This window comes from Phoenix dactylifera, chromosome 18, assembly GCF_009389715.1.
Source record: "Phoenix dactylifera cultivar Barhee BC4 chromosome 18, palm_55x_up_171113_PBpolish2nd_filt_p, whole genome shotgun sequence".
NCBI classification, from domain to species: Eukaryota; Viridiplantae; Streptophyta; class Magnoliopsida; order Arecales; family Arecaceae; genus Phoenix; species Phoenix dactylifera.
In genome coordinates, this window is record NC_052409.1 from 625803 (window position 1) to 646920 (window position 21118).

Sequence of the window (21118 nt, forward strand, 5' to 3'; positions counted from 1 at the left end):
TCTTTTTCAAATGAAAACTATAAGGTTTAGTTTTGGGGGTAAAGGGTGGAAATTATAGGATGTAGGCCTATGGCTCTGCTGACTCAATATATTCGGTCACATGATGGTGATCAAGTTCCTCATGAAATTCTGGGATACTGCAACTATGAACTTGAGCCTTCTCAATCTGAGGTCTAACTTAAGAATTAATGGCAAATTAATTTGAGACAACTCTGAAAGATCCAATCTCCAAGTAGAAAGTCAGCACAATGGCTTGGTTTCCATCATGACGTGGGGACCAAAATATTAGCCCATTGTTGTTTGTTTATGGTGGGCATATACCAAGATACTAATCTAATCCGACGTGACCATGCGTGGAAAACCTAATTAAAGCGATAGGTTTATTGCTTATGGACATCACACTGCAGTGATGTAATGTAGTGGTGCAAACCTACAAGAAGGCCACTAGGTGAGTAGGATTAGAGGACTAGTGTTAGAAAGGGTGGCGTGCTTGTAAAATTTGATTCCACCTAGATCTGCACCTTTGATCTGTTACCTAATTTGATTTTATTGGGTGTCCAACGTCCAACTTTAGAATTAGAAGTTGCTTTGCATGATCTGGCCACCTTAGCCTGCTTAAAGGTAGGACAACTTATTTTCTTAAGCGCTCTATCTTGCAGTTCTAATGAACCATAGAGCTTCAATCAAAGAGTCGCTTTTGAAACAAACTGAATGTTGCGCATATATGCTTTCTCTATCAATTACTAATTTTAATTTTATTATGATTTTTAGGACATGTTTGGTTGGGGGAGTTGGACTTTATAATGGAAATGAAAATGAGTGACACCCACTCCAACCGTTGGGTGGAGGGGCTTATGTTTCCATTCCGATTTTTGGAGAAATGAGAATGCTCCAATCCCTCAAAACCTAATTCCTACTTTTCTCTAGTACTCAAATTTCATTTTTGATTTCGATTTCGATTTCAATAATGAACCAAATGTTTTGGGAGATATATCTATTCCGAGTTTTATTCCAATTTATTCAGACTCCGATCGCAAACCAAACACACCCTTATCTTACACCATTCTTATAGGTCAACCCAGTTGCTGGTGGGCTACAATATAGGTGGCACGCCAACCAAGCTTGAAGCATGCACGGTTGTGACTAAATCTCTCTGAACAACTATGCTATATCAAAAGCGCGCCTACACTTTCTAAATAGCAGGGTTAATGGTTGGGTTGAGAATGTTTTCCCTGGTGTAATGGGTTGGCTAACTAGAATTTTCTTATAGCAGTAAACATACGCGCTCAGGGTCTAATATTTTCTCGCTTTAGCTTATGAAGCTGGCTTTCAGGATATGAATTTACATTAAGAAAGTTGGGTAATTAGCTGGACACATACGGATTATTTATGATACCAGTAAACATGGCAAGATTAGCATTTGAATGGGACTGGATCTCTGCCTGTCCAGAGTCAAAATGAAACCAAATAACCAGCCAAAAAGATCGATTACATCATGTGGCTGTTACCCTTGAAACTCGGCTACAATAAGCATATTTTATTTCATGACTTGCCTCAACCTCTTCAGAAGAAACAAGAACTCATCTCCAAGCAATTCCTGCTAGTTCTCGATCCTAGTTTAGTCATGACAGATGGAAAGAAGATCTTAGATTAGCATTTGAATGGGACTGGATCTCTGCCTGTCCAGAGTCAAAATGAAACCAAATAACCAGCCAAAAAAGATCGATTACTTCATGTGGCTGTTACCCTTGAAACTCGGCTACAATAAGCATATTTTATTTCATGACTTGCCTCAACCTCTTCAGAAGAAACAAGAACTCATCTCCAAGCAATTCCTGCTAGTTCTCGATCCTAGTTTAGTCATGACAGATGGAAAGGAGATCTTAGATTAGCATTTGAATGGGACTGGATCTCTGCCTGTCCAGAGTCAAAATGAAACCAAATAACCAGCCAAAAAAGATCGATTACATCATGTGGCTGTTACCCTTGAAACTCGGCTACAATAAGCATATTTTATTTCATGACTTGTCTCAACCTCTTCAGAAGAAACAAGAACTCATCTCCAAGCAATTCCTGCTAGTTCTCGATCCTAGTTTAGTCATGACAGATGAAAAGGAGATCTTAGATTCGGTGCTTGCGCATTTCACAGGAATTAAGAACACCACAGCATTACCACCAGTATTTATCAGGCGAATAACCAATGGAGCCCGCAGTGGATTTAGGCTGCTGACACTATAACCGATCTAATTCGTTGCCCCCCTTGAGGACTTTTTCAAGTTAGTGATGCACTGCTCAACTATGAGGTTGCTAAAAGAGCATGCTTCCGAGCTTTTTTTTTTTAGCTTATGTCTTTCCAGGAATGGGGCAGAGCCTTGGCACTACCACTTGGGTCGGAAATCTGCATCCTGATGAACTTCATGATTCGAATTGTCATACCATCTTGGCCGTGCATGTCCACACAAAAAGGGGGAATTAGTCCGATTGTTATCTTGATATGCTTCTTATCTGCTTATTGGATGGCTAGCTCGGTTGTTGAGCCCATTCAGACGAACTAAGGGACATTCAGGCCTTGGTAGTTGGGAATGAGCCTTATTTGAAACAAGCCCAAGCAAAGGACTGGAATCGAATAGTCCTCTTGCGACACCCCTGGCCCATTAACAGCCTTTTTGTTCGTTAATAGGTGCACAACCGAGCCCATTCAGACAAGCTAATGGACATTCAGGCCCAGGTAGTTTGGAATGGGCCTTCTTTGAAACAGGCACAAGCAAAGGTAGTCCTCATGCGACGACCCTGGCCCATTAACGGCCCTTCGTTCGTTAAAACCAGAACAAGGTACGTGCGATGCACGTGCCCAGGGAAATGAAGCTCCACGCACGCATGCACTTCCTTCAGTCAAAATCTTCTTATATAAACAGAAATTGATACGGGCGTACAAAAATTATTTGTGCAGTGCTTATTGAACCAAAGCTTAATGAGTGCCATCACTTGATCTCGTTCATTGATTGGTCTGAATTCAATTGGAATGATGAAAGTTTTTATTTCCACGTGGCACTATACAAATGCATATCGCTGATCTTCTCTTCCCCCCCCCCTTCTCTCTCTATTCGACGTGGTGTTCAATAATCACCTCATATTGGGGCTAAGAGAAAGCAAGCAAGCAAGCATTGCTGCTTCTTCTTCTTCTTCTTCTTCTTCTTATTGTTGGATGGGTTGGGGTGAAGTTAGCCATGTTTTACTCCACCGGACCCGATTCCCGCCTCCGATCAGGAATCCCCTGTTCTTCACTGCATCGGGGTGGTGCCACATCCTCTACTCTATATCAGTTCCTAGCTACCTCAAGCAACGGTTAATGGGAAAAGCAATCCACTCCAGGTCCTCGGCAAGCCCCACCTCCTCCGAAGCCCATAATTTATGTACACTTGTCGGGCGACTTCCCTTCATCCATCCGAGTCCAACTCGCGGAATGGTAGGGGGACGGCCTTCACTGCCCTGAACTTGCCCACGTTGTTCAGATGCTCATTCTCCAATCTTGGAACAATTGAACCAAAGATCAGAAACACATTTCAGCTCAGATAATTACTAGACTCATCTTACGTACATCCGGAATTAATCCATGATGAAGAGTAAATTACCTGTAAAAATTCCAGTGTCCTCGTCGAATGATCTCCAATGATGCCAACAAGAATTCAACCAGCCGGTTCTCGACCAGCCCCAGCTTGAGGCGCATCACGCTTTCAATCCATGCAAGTCTAAGTACGAAGTTGAGTGCCTGCATGCATATATTGCAAACCAGTTAGAAGGCCTCGTTATAGAGTGGGATGAACTATTGTTTTGCATGATGAGAGTAGAAGCAGGATTGTTGCACTTACAATTGAGGCATAATATATGCGCTTGTTCTTTAAAATGAGCTCATCCCTCAGCCATGGGTTCTTTGAGTTTGGATCGAAAAACCCCCAATCCTTAACGAAGTCCCAGTACAACTGATAGAAGGTTGCAGCAGTGGAAGAGATAATGGCAACAGCCAGCCACAGCGGAGTGGGCTCCACTGCATACTTCCACCTGGCGGCAGCTGCCAGCATGGCCGACACGTACTTCCCAGCATTTGCCAATTGGTTGGCATCGTACCCCTCCTCGATATATCTCCTGGCACACTAGGGAGAATTGTCGGGTGCCAAGTGTCAGCTGCCTAATTGGCTCCAGCAATAGATTGATGTACGAAAATTGGAGCTATATGCAACGCCAGTAGATAGATACATGTTCTCAAAGATTGAAGTCTTGAATTGGAGAATAATTAGATCATTTTATGAGAAAAACAGAAAAACAAAATCCTCATGCTTTCTAAGATCAGGACGATGGTACGTAGATTTAGGAGTGGCACAGATTAAGTAGAGCAAGTTCACCTGCATGGCCCGCCAGTAGTAAGGAAGGAAAGAGATGACATAAGCCAACAGCTTATACTGCTGGCTACGGGTACAAGTCTCATAGGGACGTGTTCTAAAGCCTCCGGCCATGAAGTAGCATGCTGTGAACTCCATGTGCCTCAGAAGTGGGATCTGTTATAACAAGTAATTAGCATGAGAAACTGCATATAGAAGCAACAAAGTTCTGCATTACCAAGTATAACTAGTGCTAATGTTTTAGATTCATTAGGTTTATATGCTTTTGGCTTTATTTTTATATGGAAAGGAATTCACCTGGCTGGTTAGCTGGTCAGCCATGAAGAAGTCCACCATCAACACCTGCAGCGTATCACAACGATTCCAAGAGCTTTTAAGCACCATATATACCAGATCATGTGATAGGATCATAACCAAACAGCAAACGATAACCGTAGATGATGCTTACTCTGTAAAATGGTGAGAAAATGATGTTGCGGATTACTCGCAGGAAGCTGGAGCGAGTTGGGCGGTAGAATATATTGAAAGGGCAAATGAGTAATCCTGTGAACAGCTGAAAAAAAAAGAGAGTAGAAGTTCTAACTCATCGGACAGATTGTTAAGGTGGTCGGTAAGAGTGTATGTAAGCTGGAATATTTTCTATGACAGGCAATGTCAGGAATTGTGTCTGAGATGTGCTACCAGCAAGAGAACTCCTGGTATGGACTCGACATGCCGTGAGGGGACCCCAGCAGATCGAAGCAATAAGTGGATGACCATAGCCCCTACAACTGCGGTCATGAAGGAGGTACAGATGAGGAAAGCATCCCTGTGCTTCAGAGCTGTTCTTGGATTGAATTCAAATATAAAGTTGTGGTTTATTCTGGTGCCTCTCCACAGGAATAGGTTGCACCCATACAAGAAAATATGCAAGCTAAGAAGCGCAAACATACTGCAAAAGAGAACCAGAAGCCTGATTTAATTTCAACTGAAGCGTCATGATCACAGATGCATGCACTTATTGGTTATATTACATGTACAATTGTCCACATGAAAACATATATAGATAAACAAGCATAATTATCCAACTTGATGGATGTATGCTGGTTAAATATTACTTATATCGACTATGCTGGAAAATTTTTATATACTTAACTAAGCCAACTCGTAGTTTTCCTCTAAAATGCTAGATAAGCCGCACGAAGCCAAGGTGTCTGTGGTTCCGTTTCCAAGAAAGATACAAATCATTCTACTATAGGATTGTTGAGGAATAGTGACGGGCAAACAGCACAGTATGCTTTACAGGAAAGTGATTATGTTCAACTAATATTCCTTTGGTCGGCTCTTGGTCGTTGAAATGTGAATTGCAGGAAAATGTGCGAACTGAGTAGTGGAAGTGTCTGTCTCATTATTAAATCTGGTCATTACTGTATTTCAACAGAATCTTACTCATGATGTTAGTGGGTTTAGGGTCACTTGGAAAAGAGGGGTTCATATTTATCCGACCATTATCCTTTAGTCAGCTGTCATTTAAAATGTGACTGTGATAGCTGAAGAATGACAATTAGAAACAAGGAGAGGACCGTACTAGTTTATTTCACCAGGCAACCTAAGAGATAACTATAAACTTATTTCAACCATATATTTTATGAGTTTTCATATTTACGACCAGATGATGTGAAGGCACGCAAAATGTAACAAGAAGAAAAGCTTTGTTTGTGAACGAAAAGGTAAAGTATAGGATTAAAAAAAACGAAAAGGTGAACTAGGGTTTTATCATCCTAACGTGAGAATTAACCTGGAAAGATAGCTCATGTAACTATCATCGCAACCCAAATCTAGCTCTCGTTTTGAATGCAAAGGTCAATGTTATGTGATTCCTCTAACAATTCGTGAAGAGATATTATATACCTTATTTTGTGGTTTAGCAACCGTAGCATAATATATATAGCTCAACTTGCCAACAAATATTGCCACGTGGGTTATGAACTGGCAACCAATGATCCACAGGTTATGAGGTGAACAAAATGATCTGCTTAATGGGCTCATTTTCGGGTGGAGGCAACTTAGCTCTTAATATAGATATCATATTGTTTTCTCGTGAAATTCTTTTTTGACAATGCTAGTGGACAAACATTTCTCAGAAAATAAAAAAAACATGATGGTGGAGAGACAACTAACAGTAAAGAAGACACAAAACTTCTGGAAAAATTTTCTTTAATAAATTTACAGAAATCTTGCGTGGAAGTACCTGAAAACAGGGTAGACGGTTTCCACGTAACCAGCTTCAGTTGTTGAAGAGAAGATGCCGCTCAAGTGAGCCAAGATGGCGTACACGCTGAACAAAGTTACAAAGCTGCCGGTAAACAAACCTGCAACAGAAAAACTCATCACGGACATGAGGGATATGGAAAGTTTGAGACGTGTGAGGAAGATTTTTTTCGTTTTTTTTTTTTTATGTGAAGAGACGTGAGGAAGATTGTCTCATGACTACATCAGAGGAGAAACAAACCCAACAGAGAAACCTTGCCCAACCTTAGATCGGTTTATTCTAAAAATTTCTCTCCACGGATATTCCTGAAAATACCCAGCTCATCTCATCCATTTATTAATTTTTTTCATTTCGTCTATTAATAAAATTTTGCGTGTCTTATACTTGAAGAAATGCCATATAAAAATAGTTGAACTGTATAGTATGAGTTAGAAGCTCGCACAGGTTTTGTGCCAGCGGCATCATCTAATAATAGGTGAGACGTGGTACCCATCATACGTAGTTAATGTTATGGTCCCTTTCAACTACTCAGGATCGATTCAGGTTCGATCATTTTTAGTATCAGCGAGGGTGGAATCCATTTCCACTGAGTGGGATGTCTTTTTTGGGCACTTTCTGGGACGTCCAAGGCACTTTCTCGCGGAGGGTAATGTCCGCATAACGTGCAATTCCACGTATGAATTGTTATGCGATACGTCACACAACTAAGTAATTTGCTTCCAATTCCGGCCGAGCACTAAGAACGTGGCTGGGATTCATGTCACTCACCCAACGGGAGTCAAATAGCTGGCCCACTGAAGGAATGGCCGACAGAGGTTTAATTTTCTTTTTATGCATATTGTATCTCAGTTTCTTGTAACTACTATCATGTAATTTTGTTAGAACTGTTCATGATCTTTAAACTTTAGCATATGAAAGTTTATATACAATTTTTATCAACATGGGTCATGAAAGACGAGGTATCATTGAAGGGATAATTTCTTTTTTATTGTTAAGACAAGGTGACCACTGATAGCATGTACGGGATCTAGATTTCGTCCTGCTTATGCGTGTATAATGCACAAAGCCTTCCACACTTAGCAGCCATGATGGCAATTAATCGTGGCGGTGTTGTTACTAACAATATTGAGAGACTTATGTCTTTAATTTATTTATTTAAAGCAATTGTAAATGTTAATTTCGGACATTGATGCTAAGATTAGTATATTGCGTAAGGGTCAGAGCAAAAAGCATACCTACGAGGAAGGTAATCATGTGGGAGTCTTTGGGCTGTTGAGGTCTCAGGAACTTCATCGTCTTTTTCCTGTCATTGCTTGCAAATTGTTTTGTGAAAATGGACTCCACCTCGTCCGCCAGCTTTACCACCTATTCCAAAAGTTTACTTAGTTATTCGGGAATCCGTCCATGTATAATGCAAACAAAAACAACCAGAAAACCGATAAAGCAAGCCAAAGTTAATTAGTAATTCTTTTGGTAAATAAAGTTAATTAGTAATTAATAACACCTCCTCTTTAATTGTTATATCTTATAGTACGACATCTGATGAAACGTCCAAAGATGCCATTATGCGCCATTGCGCGCTGGACGGGTTTGCGCTCCACTGAAAAATAAGTAGCAGAGCTATTTTATCAAGCTCGAGGTTCTGAGCCGAGACCCACTTGAAACATCATCTACGACAAAAATGGCTTTCTTGCTACGTTTTCTTGTTATATTTTTGTCTCATCTTAGCATAACTCTCCTGAAGAATAGCCGATGCCTTTTCTGTTGGCTTTACTACTTTGTAGGCGTGAGCCTAGCTAGCTAGATAGGGAGGACCCTGTGCAAATACAACTAACTAGATATTTAGAGTATGAGACCAGATTGTTAGGTAGGCGAGGTTTTGGCACGGGAAGGACGAAAATGATGAAAGAGAGAGATGATAAAGGCGTGAAGGAAGATACACATAGAAGGGATGCCGAGATGCCTGCGTACCTTGTCGGAGCTGACAAAGTGTGATCCCTTCACCTTCTTTAAGAACCTCTCCGACGCTTCTTGTTGATTCGATACCTTGACATCACAAGTAGCTGAATTCAGTTCCAATACATCAGTTTGCCATCATACAAACAAATCAAAGAGCATTGCCAGCTGACGGCTAGCAAATCAAAAGAAAGAGAAAGTATATATATAGACGACGCGAAACGAGGACCCCTTTCTCTCCCTCACCCGGCTATACTTTCGGCCTCCCTTACGGGCTTGTCCGTTTCTATCATTCCTATCGAACGAACTGACCATTTTCATGCTCCTCACGTGAAAGACGGGCAACTTAAAGAGGGACAGCGGACAGCCACTCCCACTACGTGTTTGAGTGGGGCCCATAACATGAATTGGCGATGTGTCCCCAGCTGATTTGTGGAAGAGGGTATCTGCTGTCCCTTCTGGCAGCATCTGAGCTTTGTATCAACAGACTCAAACGCGCTCGTCCCAGATTACTGGGATATGCCTTTGGACTTAGGGTGGTGTGCGAAATGGGACGTGGCTTGATCTGACGGCTCCTGTCTCATCACCTGATAGGTTGTCCGTCGCCCTGGCCAATGGTCTCAGGACCCTTATTCCCTCATTCTAAACCGATCGAATAAATCAATTAGCATGTCATGTCATCATCCAGAAATGTTATTCGAGATTCTGCCATTCATGAGCTGCTTTTGGAGGTGGTAGTTCTCCTCCACCGCTATCTTATTATTAAAAAAAAAAAAATATTCGTACGGATCGTGGCCGTCAAAATTATGAATCGAGTTTTTTTTCATGATTGATTCTAATAGGTGTCATCATTTTCCGTTGCGGCGGACTGCCATGTCCTTACCTTGCCGAATTTCTTCAGTATCTTCCCGAAGGCCGTCATGTTCAACGAGCTGCCACAAAATAGCGAAACCGTAAGAAGAGAATCAAAACGGCCGTGAGAAAATAAATAAAAATAACAATGATAAAAAATTATATAAACTAACAACAAAGAATGCGAAAGGGAAAATGTTCAAGCACGCATGGTACCACGTCAGGTCACGCTCCATGCATGCAGAGAGTAAAATGACCAATTTATCCCTCGGGGACGTAGTAATGAGCCGGTTGCGCGAATCGGCCTTTCTTGTGTACGAACCTGTAAGTCTTGAGGAGTCCCAGGCCTCGGTAGAGCTCCACAAAGGCCCCCCGGATCATTTTCTCGGCGCACTGGATCTTTTTCCGGTTGATGTGATCTCCGCCGCCCGATCCATCCCTTCTGGCGCCGTTCACGAGGTCCTCCCAGATGATTGAGGTGACAGCCAAGATCGTTCGCCCCGGGGTCGTCGCCGGGATGTCGATCCTCATCGCACCCGCCCTCGGCTTCTCACCCTTCTTCGCCTTGGTCCGCGCAGACCCGATGAAGCTCACCCCATTTCTCTCCAGCGCCGCAATCACCTCGTCCGCCACCAGCGACCCCTCCAACGACGGATCTGTCTCTCCGGCGCTCTCTGCCAACACCACCAAATCAGAAACCATAAGCCATCCAGGCCTATTTAAATGGATGGCGATCACGACGAGCGACGACAAATCCCACCGGAGAAGGAGGAGGGAGAATTGAGGCTCCCGGCAATGGAGGTCGGACTCGGAGAGGAGGAGCTACGGCGGCGGCGGCGGCGGCGCTCGTGGAGGATCTGCTTCAGGTCCACAAGGATCTGGAGCTGCTTTTCTAAAATCTCGCCTCGCTCGCAAAACTCGTTCTCTTTCGTCCTGTAGAAATTCTCCACCTTATCGAGCTCCTCGTCCAATTTCTCGAGAAACTCCTTCACCTTTATTCATTCAATTATGTATATTTAAATTTTTTAAAAATATTAATGTTCAAATAAAAAGTACTAAAATAATATTAATAATTACCTCATCATCTCTTGATCGAACGAGTTCTATCTCGTACAAATTTTCCTCATCCGCCTACAAAAACATTAAGTGATTAATTAGATAAATAAGTGCCAAAATAAATGATAACGGGAATAAGATTTCGGGTCAGCTGTTTCATTAGCAATAGAGTTTTTTTTTTTTTTTATATATATAAAAAAGTTTGGTACGAACGAAAGTAATAAAAATATTTCTAACTGGACAGCTTTGACCGGTTTTCTAAACTGAAACGCAGAAGATAGAGCGGGAAATGAAACGAAACAGCGAGGCCGCGTCCCGCAGAAGACGTCGGAGCTCGCCGCGCTCTCGCGCTTCCTGGCCGTTCCGACGGACTTCACTCGCCCGACGGACCCTTTCGACATTTTGCCGAATCTTGAAAAATCGAAAATAAAAATAAATCCCCGAAAATAACTGAAAAATTTGACGAAATCTCGAGAATGTTCGTTAGGAAGAAAGAAATATACAAAAAAAATAAAGAAAAATCATGCTTTATTTCAAAAAAAATTGGAAAAAACATCGAAACTCTATTCGCGGAAGCAGAGACGAATGGATCACCGGATCTGGTACCTCGAGGGGCTGATCGCGGAGGGCGGAGAAGCGGGCGCCGAGGGCGCGGAGGGGATCAAGAAGAGAGAAGCCGTAGCGGTGGTGGGCGGCGGCGGCGCCGCCTTCGGAGGGGGGCGGGGAGGAGCGGAGGAGGGAGAGCTTGATCTTCTTGACGTATTTCTTGAGCTGGCGATAGTTGACGAAAGCGTCCTTCCACTCCGGGATCAGCTGGGCCTCCAGCTCCCTCGAAAACTTCACCATTTCTTTTTCCAATCTCTCTCTCTCTTCCCCCTCTCAAAATCGACGGCTTGCTCCGATCGAGAGAGAGTGAGAGAGAGATGGGGTTTAAGAGGAGACGGAGAGGGCAAGAGGGGTGGAGGGTGTTATATATAGAGAGCGAGACCGAGAGCAGCGGTGAGGAGAGGGATGGCCGTGATGCCACTGTGTTATTTGGAAATAAGTATAGTTTATGTCTTAATGAAAGTTTTGATAAATAGGGCGGCGACCGGATTTTTTCTTTTTCTTGTTTTTTTTTTGATGGAAAAGGCGTCCGGAACTCCTCAAACGGACTCGCGAGACACCTTTCGTAATGTTATATGCGCATTTTTTAAACAAAAAAAATAAATTTTCATTAAGATAGATAAAAGGAAATGTTATGCCAAAAAAGAGTTGTACGTATCAACAATCTTAATCTGTGTGAAACTAATTCTGGTAGAAGGAAACTCAAGAGAGATTTGTCCATTTAAAGAAGAAAGTGTAAGAGGTCTGATGCATAATTTTGTAGAGCAGCATTTATATTATATTTAATAAGCTGATGATAATACAGTCTTGATCTTAAATAAAAGTGCATAAATTCCCAGTAACACTTTGGTTCTAATGAATATGTTAAAAATGTGTTGAAGGAGCAAGGTGCATGTATAAAATTTGCTAATAAGATTTAGTTAACGGGGAAAGATGTGTGCGACAGACACCATATGATTTGCCAACTAGATGATTTATGCACCTGATCATGACTATTTGGTGGGCAAGGAGCAAAATGCACAATGCACAAGGCATGGAAGAGAATCTTCAAGGCATGCTCATTGATGAGTCATGTACATGGCACAGGGTGTGTGCCATTGGATACTATCTTCTTCCTCTAGGTGAGAATCTTGATTTGTATGTTAATTTTATTTGTAGGATAATTTTTATTGGATTGATTATATATCCTATCCATGTCTCACTATGAAACTTTTAATAGGAATTGCGATTGTATCTTCCATTCAGCGTCAGTCATGTTTTATGGATTTCATTTGGGTATAAGTTATCGAGCGTATTAGTTGAAAATTATAATATTTTTTTGCGAAAGATAGAGTTTTAAAGTGAAGGACAATCACTTTTAAACTATCAAAGAAATAGACTATTGCGTAACTATGAAGATGTTGATTTTGCAATCCACTTAAATGTAGGCAATTACTAGAAGACGAGTGGTTGAGAAAACAAAAACTAGCTAAAAGTTGATAAACATGACTTGGCAATCACTATGTTTGAAAGGATAAATGGCCTCTTCCTACTAACAAATTATGTGAAAGTTTTTTGCGACTAAACTCTTGTCTTGGATCTTTGATGTCTCTTTTTGCATTTTATATTTTGGGAAATCTTCATAACCTTCTCTCTGTCTCTCTCTCTCTCAAAAAAAAAGAAAATCCTCATGAGCTTCACTCCATGCACAAGCCTTTGGTCCATGCCTTTGGTCCATACCTGTGCAGATATCAGCCCACAAGTTGCTGAATATATAGCATTCATCTTCAATATGACTTTATTATATGGAGAGGTCACACATTGGTAAAGAGAATAGGTTTTGCGAGAAATGCATGTGGGTCCCACCTTCTACTAAAACAATAGCTTATTGGCCATTAGAGCAGATTAGTCCAGTTTTATTTACCTATAGCTAGGGGTGGAGAAAGAGCTGAGATTTATTCTAATGAAGTGGTAGGGTCATCCCAGTCCAAGCAGGTCCATCCAAATAAATTTCACAACGAAAACCATACAAATTACATCTTATGTCACCCAACGTATTAGATTCTGCATCAAGCTCTTCACATGAATCTTACACTCTAGCTGTACCACACTAACATCAAGTTGATAACCTCTGTCGATCACATGCACCCGTGCAAGAAACTTCGAAGGTCCCAAGGTTGTAAGATAGATGCATGGGTCACGTCTCTAATCATCACTTAGTTTGAAAGAAGAAACTATTGGTTGGATCCGTATTCCTATGTGGTTAGAGTGGTCCATTGTTGAGCTAGTGGAACTGGTGCAACCAATAATTTTATATTTGAAAGGGCATGAAACTAGACTCAGCACCCAACATTAGAAACGTTCCGCATGCTTGCACAAGTGCCTTTTTAAAAAAAGGCTTCCGATATTGGAACCGATCACAATTAACGTAACTGGGTCCTGCCTAAAATATTCTCGATAACGATCATTAGTAGCCATATTTAGTGCATAGTCATAAATTAAGTCTTGGGCTAGTGGTTCTACCTTGCTCTAATCGTGAATCACATGTTCTAACAATCTATCGATCAGTAGCCACTCTATTTAGTGATCATCATTCTGTTTGACAAAAAGAAAAGGAGTACGTGACTCGTGAAAGCAGGTTCATATATAGCACGCTGAACATGCGCTGCAAGGTCCCTCTAGTACTATCAGTGGAAACCTTCATCAAACTAAGGTATGGCTGAATAATATTTTTTGTCCGCAGTGCACTACTTTTTTTTATTTTCTTTTGTTTTCTTTTCCTCCTGCACAGCCCACAAGAATCGTCGCAACAGGGCTCTAGTAATTACGAGGATTCCATTTGTGAAATTCGAGAACTAATGGCTGATTCAGCCTCACCTCTCCCACTACGCCAAAGCATGCGTTATCTGCTGCCTTTTATATTAAACTAACGCAAAGCTTTCCTGGTCGCCATTCTTAATTGTGTCGAAGTGACGTGAAAAGGCCAGTTAAGTGACAACGCCTACGTGTACGCCTCTGCCGCCACTACATCAAACGCTCTAATCACCAATGGATTAAGGGGATGCTCTGTGCGTCAGTGGGATCTCGAATCCAGTAGCTAGCTGGACACGGTGTGGGGCACCAAAGCTGTGGACCGTGGTTCAGGAAAGCTTATGGCCTCCAATGGAGAAGCTTCGAGTTTTAGGGACGGTTTAAGGGTAATAGGCTAAACATCGAAAGCTTTGAAACGAGATCATATATCATAAAATGTGAAAGATTCTACAAAAGAGGTAAGATACTGGCTCACAACTCCTTTTCTCAGGGAACCTAAGAAAACATTCCCTTGTTGCCCTCTGATGAATGTCCACTGTAAATAGTTTTTTTGTACAGGATGGAAATCGGTCATCCTTTTCATAAGCCATCGCTCATTGGCTACTACTGCTTTTAGAAAAGCTCCACTATGACTTCCTTGTAGCCTATTTGCTCTATCACACCATTTCTTGGTGTGGCTTGCTGCAGATAAGGCCTATCTTGACTCTGTGTCTCTTGGCTATTATAATACAAGATTAGTGGAGTGTAATCCATTTTTATATGATTGTTTAATGATGCTAGGCTATTGTTCAGTTGAGCAATTTCTTTTGCTTGTTTGATCCAAACAAGTTCTCATATTGCAATCCAGGTATGATCATGAGGCTTTTAGCGTTCTTTGGATAGAAAGTGGGTTGGTTAATATTGCACTACATTCTTGTTGCAGGGTTGTATTCTCTTCTTAACAAAACATTGTTCATTAGTGCACGTACGTGAAGATTCCCTTTTGGCATACACAAGAACTATCAGCCAGCCTGTTTGTAATTTGATATTGCTAATTTGTTATGCTTAACCGAATGAAGTTCGTAAGAACCATCTTTTCGTGCTCTTAATTAAGAACCATCCTTCTGTCAGGTTTACCAGATGATTCTATTGCCAATGCTAAGCTTGGATACAACTTTGGTACGTTTCTTCAGAAATGATACAACAAACACGCATTGATGCAAATCCTATCTGCCAAACATAAAATTGGTGGCTTTGGTTTCATCCAAATCCTTTCATCCTTATGCCTTTAGATGTGATTAAGATATAAAGTCGACAAATCACCTTTCTCTAATGTTGATCCGAATCATATAAATGTCGATGTTACCTTTGCTTGCATTCAATTTATATACGTTGCTCAATGTCTTAATGACTATACATTCTGCCATTTACACACACACACACACACACACATATATGCATATGTCCATATGCATGTACGCATGTATGTATGCATGTATATTTAGTGGCTTTGAACTTCAAGACATCATTTCAGAATGACTGTGTGCAATGAGCCGATAAAATTAAGCTTCCTTAAAAAAAAAATAATTAAGGTATATTGGCATCAAAACATTAGGGACGGCATAGCCTTCAGCTAACATCCGATGTATCGCCGTGTTCTAGTTATCGGTGCACATGCATGTCTGTCCACCATGTGACCATATCAAGTAACATATGTTTCTTTTTTAGGAGAAGGTTCATGCTGTAGAGCATGAGAAAACCTAAAGAGAAGATCATAGAGACATGATGCAGCTTTGCAGCATTTGGCGATAATCGTTAATTAGTAGGTGGGTTTATACGTGGCAAGTCATCTCCATAAGCACAAATCAGCTAGCCTAAATTAAGCAAGCAGATCTTTAGTGGTGTGTAAATTTAATCGATATTAGTGCGATGACATGCCTTGATGTCTAGGATATGCATTTGATCTGATTTCATGCAGAGATACTTGTTGAGTGGGAAATCTTGCCGTTGTGCATAACTATCTATTTGATTATATTATCTTTAATCCCTCATTAATAGTATGATTAGTGATGACATAATCAGGGTGATCCGATGCCCAACACCACCTCCTCTATTTTGCTTTTACCATTTTATAATTTTTAAGGATATACGCCACTGGAAGTTAAGTTCATCCTTTTGAAACTAGAAGGGGAGTACCCCTTACAGTAGGCATGACAAGAAGTTGATGTCGTTCATGGGAACTCAAGGCCAGGCAATAGGACGTCATTTGTCAAATATACTGCTTTGTACATTCTATTGTAGCTAAAAGGAAGAAGCTGCAGGAAAGTTCAAAGTGGATGAAAGACTGCAATAGCTCCACAGCTCAAGGCAGCATAAGTGATCATAGAAAAAATTCATCTAGATTTTCTCAATGGCAACCAATCAGGAAAATGCAAAGGCGCCATATATCACTATTCACTGCCCAGGTTTTAAATTTGTCTCTATGCAATTATATTTATCATGTAGAGAACCCCATCTTTACACTACTAGCAAGCACAACAGTTTCCTTGAGCAGATATAGAAGTATTCAACTTGCACGCCCAGAGTGACATGCTGTGCTCTTGTAATAGTGGGTAGTCGAGTGAGTTGGACAAGAGCTTTATGCCCATTACTAGGTTGTCTGCTCTCCCTTGCTTCCTTCCAAATGATCCACGAACATTTCTACTGTTCGGATTAGCTGATGATACGGGAAAGAATGATGTCCTCTTCAACATGATGCTGACCCCTTGAATTCTATGTGAGAAAGTATCTCATACAAAATAATTTTATGCAACGATAATATTAGTGATACGTACTTTCAACCATAATTATTCAAGTATTTGATTAGAGTCTATCCACAAGAGACTTGAAGAAGGAGTCTTCTAACCTATGCCTCCGTAAAAGCCATAAAACTGAAGGATATCACAGGCTTAAAATAGGCAAGATTGGGACCCTTATGAGATAACTAAAATCTCGTTAGTTTCCTTCCATCGAAAAAACTACCTTAGGCATAACTAGAGATAGTAAATAGTTATCTATCATCCAAAGTTATCCAACTAAACCATGTACGTGGGCCTACATAAAGACTAATTTAACATTCTCTCACTTGGCCCACATGACGTAGTCAGACAATCCTTAACATAATAGTATGGTCACAATCACTTTATTGTCACTCAACTAATCAGCCAGTTATGTAACTATTATTCAAATAGTAATTCTGTCATTCGCTCTAGGTTAGCAGTTCCTTCCATGTATTACAATGTATGATACTTTTTAATTGAGTACCTCATGATACTTTATAAATGATCTTCTTATAAATCATTCAGTCCAACTTTATTGATCAAAATAGATCATGACCTTGTAAATGACGAATTACTTAATGTGCACAATGGACATCATGTCATTAATTAACCAAATATGTTTACAGATATACATAATAATTAGGTAATTAAAAGCAATAATTCAAAATGAGCCAACAAGTTTCATATGACATACATGATCCCTGAACAACTTAGCCGGCAAACCTTTAGTGAGGTCAGCGATCATTAACTCAATATTTATGTGCTTAATAACTACTTTTTGCTTCTTAATATTTTTCTGACAATTAAATACTTTATATCGATGTGCTTACTTCAGCTTCCACTTTTATTATTTTTAGAGAAAAAACTACAGCCGAAATTTCACAAAAAATCTACAATGGCCTAACAATAGAATCGACAACCTTTAGGCCAGATATAAAATTCTTTAACCATAGTGCTTGTGATGTTGCTTCATAGCATGCGATGAATTTTGTCTCCATAATGGATGATGCAATAATAATTTGCTTTATGCTACAATGGTAACCATCTAAAGGATTACTTTGAAATTATCCTTTGAAATTAATTGCATGGCCAATAAAAAATTACTTATTATTCTTGCATCCAGTTTTTTTAGTTGTGGATTATAAACTCTCACTTCAACTAGACAACCCCATATGTGTAAATATCTTAAACTTGGTTTCCATCTATTCTATATTTCAAAAGGTGTTGTAGGAACAATCTTAGATGAAACCCTATTTAAGATATATACTATAGTTTTTAAGGCTTCACTCTATAAGGATAAAGGTAAACTCGAATTGCTTGCAATGCTTCTAACTATGCCAATAAGTGTGTGGTTCCTTCTTTCCGCAATACCATTTTGTTGTAGTGTATCTGGCATTGAGTATTGGACAATAATGCCCTATTCTTCAAAAAACTTTGCAAATGGACCTAGCATTTGTCTCTTTTCTACGTACCTTCCATAATATTCTCCACCCATATCTAATATTATAATTATAATTTTCTTTTTCTTTTGTTTCTCTACCTCTACTTTGAAAATCTCAAATGCATCAAATGCTTTTGCTTTATCAAATAGGAGATAGAGATACATATATCTTGAATAGTCATCACTAAGTGAAATAAAATATTTCTGACCATTTAGACATAGGGTAGGAAATGGTCCACAGATATCTGTGTGCATGATCTCTAGAAGCTTAGTACTCCTTTTGGCACCTTTAGTGGTCTTGTTGGTTTGTTTTTTTCTTTATGCAGTCTACACAAGTACCAAAGTCCGTAAAGTCAAAAATCTTTAGGACTCCATTGTTTACTAACTTTTCAGTTCTTTTTATGGAGATTTGTCCCAATCTCCTATGCCAAAGCTTAGAGGAGCATTCATTAATAATATCACACTTAACGCCAACTTTATTGCCGTGCAGGGTTAAAAGACTAAACTCACAAGTGAGGTCTAATTCAAATTTAAATAAATTATCAACTAAAATTTCAAAACCAACAATTTTTTTGTCTTTTAAAAGATTCATAACTAAACTATGAAAATTAAATTCAAATCTCATACAAGTCAATCTTGAAATAGAAACCAAATTTCAAAAATAATGAAACATAAAAGATGTTTACAAGGTCTAATTGAAAACCAGATTTTAAAACTAATCTATAAGTCCCCACTGCTTCTATATGTGAATGCATATAGTTTTTTGAATAGATGCCTTTTTCACTTTCTACTGGTTTCCTCCAGTTTTGAAAATCCTGTACATTATTAGCAATGCGAATTGTAGTAGCTAAATCAATCCACCAAGTAGTATTATTAGGAGCTTCATTAAAATAAGATTCATAGCACATAAATGTAAGCGTCGGGATAGTTTTGATAAGCGCCAAATTTTACCGACGCTTGGTGCATTAATAGCATGGTCACCCGACTCTTCAGGGAGGTAGCCATTTTGGTGCATTAATTGGAATAGGACAGTAAACTAGACATCAAAATCGGAATTTTTTTAGGCCGACAGGTATGGAATATTTCATTTTGGTGTTTGTGTTTGCTTCTGTTATTAATGAAGAATTAAATAAATTCTATGCAGGTTTGCAACCTCTACGCATAGGAAGGTTTAGGATTTACCACTACAGAAAAAGGTAGATTTTCCGACGCTAGGAAAAAGCGTCGGGATAGTTTTGATCAGCGCCAAATTTTACTGACGCTTTTAAAAAGCATCGGTACATCTTTAGAATCGACGACGCTTTTTAAGCGTCGCTGTAAGTTGCACCAAAATGGCTACCTCCCTGGAGAGTCGAGTGACCATGCTATTAAATAATTACTTATCTATATGTGACTAAATTCATTATATATCATAATGACTTAAGATACTATGGCTACTCATAAGATTATGATATCTCAAAATGTTATATTATAAATAAATTATCAACCTGTCCAGATATTGATAAAATAAAATAAACAAATTAATCATGTAATGTGCAAAACAAACATGCTGTTATATGTAGGTCCCTACCGTCCTTAACAGTAAAATAATATTTATAAACAGATCCGCAGAAATTATTCACAGGTCCCTGTGTTCTTTACTTGTACAGATTGATCCTTTATGGTTTGGATGAACCCAAGCCAGATTGGTTCACACGAACGACAGTCAAATTAAATCAATAACGTGTCTATCTCAGTTTAATCAGATGAAATTAATCAGGTATTATGCAAAAAGGCACAAATTAAACCATAATGAAGTCATAAATTCACTACACAAAAAAAGAACATTACCGACTCTTATTTGCCGACGCTTATTCCAAGCGTCGGCAAAAAACTTTTTCCGTCAACATTTGCCGACGCTTAAAAGCGTCGTCGCAACTTTTAACGACGCGTTTTAGCGTTGTTAAATAACGCCGCTTAAAAGCGTCGTTAAAAGCGTCGTCAGAAGCCAAAAAATCACCTCATCTTAGTCCCACATCGGTAGATCTGAAAAAAAAAAAACTGTTTATATAGCCAAACCCAACCACACTGCGCGGATGGAATAAAGGTACTGATCGGGGAGGTTGTTTGTATTTCTGAATGGAGGAGAAGATGCAGACCGCAAATGGTAATTTTTTTGGCAAATGGGAATTCGCGACGCTTTAAAGCGTCGGGAGTTCGCGACGCTTTAAAGCGTCGTGAAAGAGCGACGCTTTGGAATTAGCGACGCTTTTAAAAGCGTCGGGAAATATTTTTTCCACTGTAGCATAGGCGACGCTTTACCGACGCTAATAGCCAAAAAAAGCGTCGCTAATGTCCAAGTTTCTTGTAGTGATTGGACTAATTAATTAAATCCGGTTTGACCAATTCCAAGTGAACCACACTAAACCACAAAAGAATTAACTCAATCTACTTTGGTTCAATCATTTAATTCAACAGTCAGGAATTTTTTTAAAAAAAAAAAATTTCACTCACATGGCACACATACGGGTCTATTTCGTGAACCCTGTTACCTAAAAGCTGGCATGTCCTCAATTATTTTGATTGATTAATAGGCATCTTCCTTATTAAACACAAGCACCATCATTTCTCCAGACTGCAAATAATGTGTTAAGAATTTAGACAAAAATAACATCTAAAATGTTTCTCTATGACATGGTCAGTAAATTCCCACAACATTCTTTGTAAAATTTCTGCTATGCCAGAATAAACATACAAGTATGACATATAAAACTAACCATGTAATATCAAGATCACATACGATTTAGATATAAATACTAAACAATAAAGCTAGATAATGGCTTTGATACCACAATGTCAGAAATTATCTCATGCAAAATAATTTTATGCAGCAATAATATTAGTGATACATACCTCTAGCTATAATTGTTTAAGTATTTGATTAGAGTCTATCCACAAAAGGCTTCAAGAAGGAGTTTTCTAATCTATGCCT

The 21118-nt window shown here is 39.6% G+C and overlaps 1 protein-coding gene across 1 annotated transcript; it reads right to left on the reverse strand.

The window, feature by feature from the left end:
• Window positions 1–2956: 2956 nt before the first annotated feature.
• On the reverse strand, window positions 2957–11459 carry LOC103706932 (phosphate transporter PHO1-2-like). The gene is made up of 15 exons (XM_008791209.3): window positions 11119–11459; window positions 10534–10587; window positions 10217–10448; window positions 9779–10130; window positions 9488–9536; window positions 8620–8694; window positions 7884–8013; window positions 6628–6748; window positions 5079–5328; window positions 4846–4950; window positions 4695–4739; window positions 4401–4553; window positions 3870–4151; window positions 3633–3769; window positions 2957–3528 (listed from the first exon to the last, which is right to left on the reverse strand). The coding sequence occupies exons 1-15, from the start codon at window positions 11356–11358 to the stop codon at window positions 3438–3440; spliced, it is 2316 nt and encodes a 771-aa protein (XP_008789431.2). The 5' UTR covers window positions 11359–11459; the 3' UTR covers window positions 2957–3437.
• Between the last annotated feature and the right edge of the window lie 9659 nt (window positions 11460–21118).

Coding starts and splice junctions, on each gene's coding strand:
- LOC103706932 (XM_008791209.3), bottom strand. CDS start 11,358: ATGGTGAAGTTTTCGAGGGAGCTGGAGGCCCAGCTGATCCCGGAGTGG. Junction 10,131..10,216: donor TTCTCCCTCCTCCTTCTCCG/GTGGGATTTGTC, acceptor TGGTGTTGGCAG/AGAGCGCCGGAGAGACAGAT. Junction 3,770..3,869: donor GCATATATTATGCCTCAATT/GTAAGTGCAACA, acceptor ATATGCATGCAG/GCACTCAACTTCGTACTTAG.